We start from the raw sequence: 4641 nt of genomic DNA on the forward strand, positions 1-4641 counted from the left end.
TGGACCTGGGTGGAGGCTTAGCAAGGCCAGGATGGAGACACAGAGGGCCCTGAGGGTCCAGGTCCTGGACCTGGGTGGAGGTTTAGCAAGGCCAGGCTAGAGGAGCGGGGGTGGGTGGGAGCCAAGGTCAGTGAACTGTGTCTGTGTGTGTGTTGGTGGGGGCAGGGGGGTAGGGTACATAAGGTGTGGGCACTGACTTCTGCAAACAGCCGCAAAATAGCGACAGTGGGCCCTGCTCTGCCCCCAGTTCTCTGGCTGCCAGACCCTACCCAACAGAAGGGGGCACCTCCCAGGTGTCCCCATGAGAAGGTTGGTGATCTCTGAACCCCCCACTGCCTTCTTCCAGGCATCTACAGGAGCACTCGGTTCTGTGCCTTCTCTGCTCTTCCATCCCCGCCCACCCGACAGACCCTCCCTCCCTGAGCAGGGCCCTTGCTCCAAGCTGAGGCTGGGGTGATGTGGGGCAGCAGAGGTTATAACAGACACATGAATGAAGGGCCGCTGGAATGGGGATGTAGCTGTGGGCTCTGGCCCCTGGGAAGCATCAAGAAGGCCTCCTAGAGGAGGTGACGTGAGCTGGGTGTTGAGGGGCCAGCAGGACACCTCCTGGGAGAGGTAAGAGGCCCTGGGCATGCGGGTGCAGGGCGGCAGCAGAAACGCTGGTGTGGTGTGTGTGTCCGGCCTGCGGCCAGGGCAGGTGGACGACAAGGCCAGATGGGGCCAGAGGGGAGGACACTGAAGGCCAAGTTGAAGCAGCCCCGCCTTGGGATGGCAGTGAGGAAACTGCCCTGATGCCCACGGGGAGACAGGGTGGGAGGGGCGAGACCACCCTAGGGACAGCAGCGGCCGCCGCCGACTTCACCCGGGGGAGGGGGCTGGATGTCCCCATCCCCGGGGGGGGGCAGGGCCGCGCTGCAGCCCCACTTCCAGCTTTTCTGAGACTGCGGGCAGGATGTGGCTTCCGCAGACTTCTAAGTAAAGGCAGCAAACACCAACATCTGAGCGACTCCCAAGGCAAAAGATTAGGTGGAGTTTTTTTCTTTAAATGAACATTTTAAAGTAAACGGATTACTCTGTAAAAGTTTCCACCCACCTAAAGGCCTCCCACCCGTTATGTGCGGGACCCGGGTTCCCGGTGTTCGGGGCTGGGCAGGGACCTTCCCTAAAGGTCGGGAAGGCTCTGGCCCCTTTGCTCTGGGATGCGGAGCGCGGGGCACACCCGCTCCCGGGCCCGGCTGGGAGGAGGCGAGCAGCCCCGTGGGAGCCCAAAGCCGCGGGGTGTCGGGCCGGAGTCCGGGGGGGCCGGGGTTCCCTCCAGGCGCCCCCCGCCCGGCGAAGGCAGGAATGTGGCCGAGCCGCAGCCTGGCAGCCCCGGGGGCCGCCACCCCGAAGGGAGGAGACGGCGGCTCGCCGCTCCCGGGGCTCCCGCGCCTCCCAGGCGATGACAATTTTCCAGCCACCGGCTCCAGCTGGCCAGGCTCGCGGCGCTCCCGCCCCGGGCTCCCGGCGATGGCCGCCCCGTCCCGACAACGCGCGCCCGGGGGCCGGAGCCGCTGGGGGTCCCGCGCGGGAACCGCTGCGCTCGGAGGGAAGGAGCCCGCGCGGGGCCACTCACCTGAGCCGCGGGGGTCGCCGCCACGTCCCCCGGTGCCGGCGCGCGCTCCCCGCCGCCTCCGCCGCCCCCGGCCGCCGCGAGCCCCCAGTGGCTGGGGCTGGGGCTGGGGGGCAGCCCCGAGTCCGGGCTGTCCAGGGCGCCGTCGCCCTTCTTCTTCGCGTCCACGAGCTCGGGCACATCCTGCAGGCTCAGCCGGCCCACCATGGCGGCATGCAAGGGGGGCCCCCAGGCACCGGCGCCGGGGTCGCGGGACAGCGAGGGGCGCAGACGCGGGCCGGGGCCGCTGCCCTCCCGGCCGCCCTCCCTGCCCCGCCGCCCGCGCGCCTCCGGGGTCTCGCGGCTGCCGGCCCCGGCTTAGGCCCCGCCCCGCCTCCGGCCCCGCCCCCTTCCCCGCCCCCGCCCGGCAGGCCCCCCCCCGCCCCCCCCCCCGGCCCCGCCCCGCCTCCGGCCCCGCCCTCGACTCCCGGCCCCGCCCCCAGAGGCCGATCCCCGCGCAATGGGGATGCGGAGCGCGAAACGCCCCAGCCCGGTCTGGCCCCGGGCGCGCTACAGGTGGACGCGGGGACCCACTCGCGCCGGGGCTCTGGGGGCGCATTGACCCCTCGCCCTGTCCCAGCGGGACCCGGGAGGCGCTAACAGCTTCCGACCTGGCGGTCGGGGAAGCCAGACGGAGCAGGATCCCATCCCGCAGAGGCCTGGGGAACCGGGCGAAGCCAGCGAGCAAACAACTGGAAATTATTAATAGTTAATGCGCTTCGTATGGCCGCAGCCGCCGGTTGGCCCAGGAAGGCGGGCTCTGGCGCTCCTGCCAGTCCCGGAGGAAAGGCTTGTCCTCAGGGGCTCGGCAGGCGCGGGTCGCCCCGGTGCTCGGCTGGACAGGCTGTGGCCACACAGGACACGCAGGGCAGAGACCTGCGGCGGGCGCAGGCTCGTGGACAAGCTCAGCAGGTTGACCGCGGGCTGCCTCCAGGGCCGCCGGCCGCCCAGTGGGGACCAGAGCTTTTCCCTCATAGGGGCTAACCGCGCTGCCCGCCCCACCCCCGGGAGAATCCCTTCTGAAAAACAGACAGCGCTTCTCCCCAGCCCTTCGGTTTGACAAGGAAGCCTTATCCTGAGAGGGAACCCGTCTCCGTAGCTGCGGGGTGTAGGACTGGGCTGTTCCCAAATCCAGTACCTTTTCTCACAGGTCTCGAAGTCAGCAGAAAGTGCGGGGAGTCCCCGCTCCACCAGCAGCCCTCCCTGGGGGTTCTGATGGGTGGGTGTTCAGCCGAGGGCCTGGAGCTGGAACCTCACCCAGACCTACAGGACAGCTCAGAAGAGCAGTCACACCCTGCACGTCCCTAGCTGAGACAGTGGCAGCCCAGTCCACATCCTTGCAAAGATGAAGGATATTTGTCCTGCTTGGGACAGACCTGTTAAACTCAGAAACTCAGAGCAGGTAGATCTTAGAGACCCGCTGGCCAAGTTCCCGCCACTTACGTCCCTTACCTGTCACTTTCATGTAAGGAAACAGAGAGGGATTTCACTTGCCCTAAGTCACACAGCTGATCCGAGACAGCTTGCAGCGAACAGAAAGCCAGCATCATCCCTCCACAGAAGATAAATCCTGGCACACACCTGTGTGCTGGGAGGTGGTTCATTCATTCAGGGTCTGCGGGAATAAATTACAAAATCCACAGTGCACAGTCCTGGCCAAATGGGCAGTGCGAGTGTTACCAGGAAGGGGTCGTGATCCAGACCCCCAGAGAGCATTCTTGGATCCCGCGCAAGAAAGAATTCAGGGCCGGGCGCGGTGGCTCAAGCCTGTAATCCCAGCACTTTGGGAGACCGAGATGGGCGGATCACGAGGTCAGGAGATCGAGACCATCCTGGTAACCCGGTGAAACCCCGTCTCTACTAAAAAATATGAAAAACTAGCCGGGCGTGGTGGCGGGCGCCTGTAGTCCCAGCTACTCGGGAGGCTGAGGCAGGAAAATGGCGTGAACCCGGGAGGCGGAGCTTGCAGTGAGCTGAGATCCGGCCACTGCACTCCAGCCTGGGCGACAGAGCGAGACTCTGTCTCAAAAAAAAAAAAAAAAAAAGAAAGAAAGAAAGAAAGAATTCAGGGTGAGTCCATACAGTGAAAGCAAGTTTATTAGGAAAGTAAAGGAACAAAAGAATGGCTACTCCTCAGAGCAACCCCGAGGGCGGCCGGTTGCCCATTTTTATGGTTATTTCTTGAGGATGTGCTAAATAAGGGGTGGGCTATTCATGCCTCCCGTTTTTAGACCATATAGGGTAACTTCCTGACGTTGCCATGGCATTTGTAAACTCTCCCGGAGCTGGTGGGAGTGTAGCAGTGAGGACGACCAGACGCCACTCTCCTGGCCATCTTGGTTTTGGTGGGTTTCGGCCGGTTTCTTCACTGCGGACTGTTTTATCAGCAAGGTCTTTATGACCTGCATCTTGTGCCGACCTCCTGTCTCATCCTGTGACTTAGAATGCCTGAACCGTCTGGAAGGCAGCCCAGTAGGTCTCAGCCTCATTTTACCCAGCTCCTTTTCAAGATGGAGTCACTCCGGTTCACAGGCCTCTGACGCAAGGACGCAGCTGTACCTCCTACCCCTTTGGATCCCACCATCTGCACAGCCACGTGGCATCGGAGGAGGAATCTCAGTGCTTTCTGGGGTTGTAGAAAGATGGTTTGTTGGTAGTGGGAGGCCTGGACTCACTGGAGGGAATTTGCCAGCCAAGCATGAAAACCTGGTGAGATTGGGAAACGTGTCCGGGAAGACTGCGGTCCTGAGGTTGTCCTCTGGGTTCAGGAAGCCAGATCTACTAAAAGGACTTGCCAAGGTGCTACCCTGGCACTGAGGAGAGGTTCCTGTCACCTAGCGTGTCCTCCTTTTTTTTCTGAGACGGACTCTTGTTCTGTCGCCCAGGCTGGAGTGCAGTGGCGCGATCTCGGCTCACTGCAAGCCCCGCCTCCCGGGTTCACGCCATTCTCCTGCCTCAGCCTCCCGAGTAGCTAGGATTACAGGTGCCCG

General features: G+C 63.5%; 1 protein-coding gene across 1 annotated transcript in view; it reads right to left on the reverse strand.

Moving 5' to 3' along the window:
- The window catches only part of RFLNB (refilin B), a 9868-nt gene extending 7888 nt beyond the window's left edge, over positions 1-1980 (reverse strand). The window contains exon 1 of the mRNA XM_023193338.2: positions 1616-1980. Within this exon, the coding sequence (XP_023049106.1) occupies positions 1616-1819 (204 nt within the window). The 5' untranslated portion in view covers positions 1820-1980. The remainder of the gene's footprint in view (positions 1-1615) is intronic.
- Positions 1981-4641: the final 2661 nt, after the last annotated feature.

The sequence above is a fragment of the Piliocolobus tephrosceles genome, chromosome 16 (assembly GCF_002776525.5).
Source record: "Piliocolobus tephrosceles isolate RC106 chromosome 16, ASM277652v3, whole genome shotgun sequence".
In the NCBI taxonomy this organism is placed as follows: domain Eukaryota; kingdom Metazoa; phylum Chordata; class Mammalia; order Primates; family Cercopithecidae; genus Piliocolobus; species Piliocolobus tephrosceles.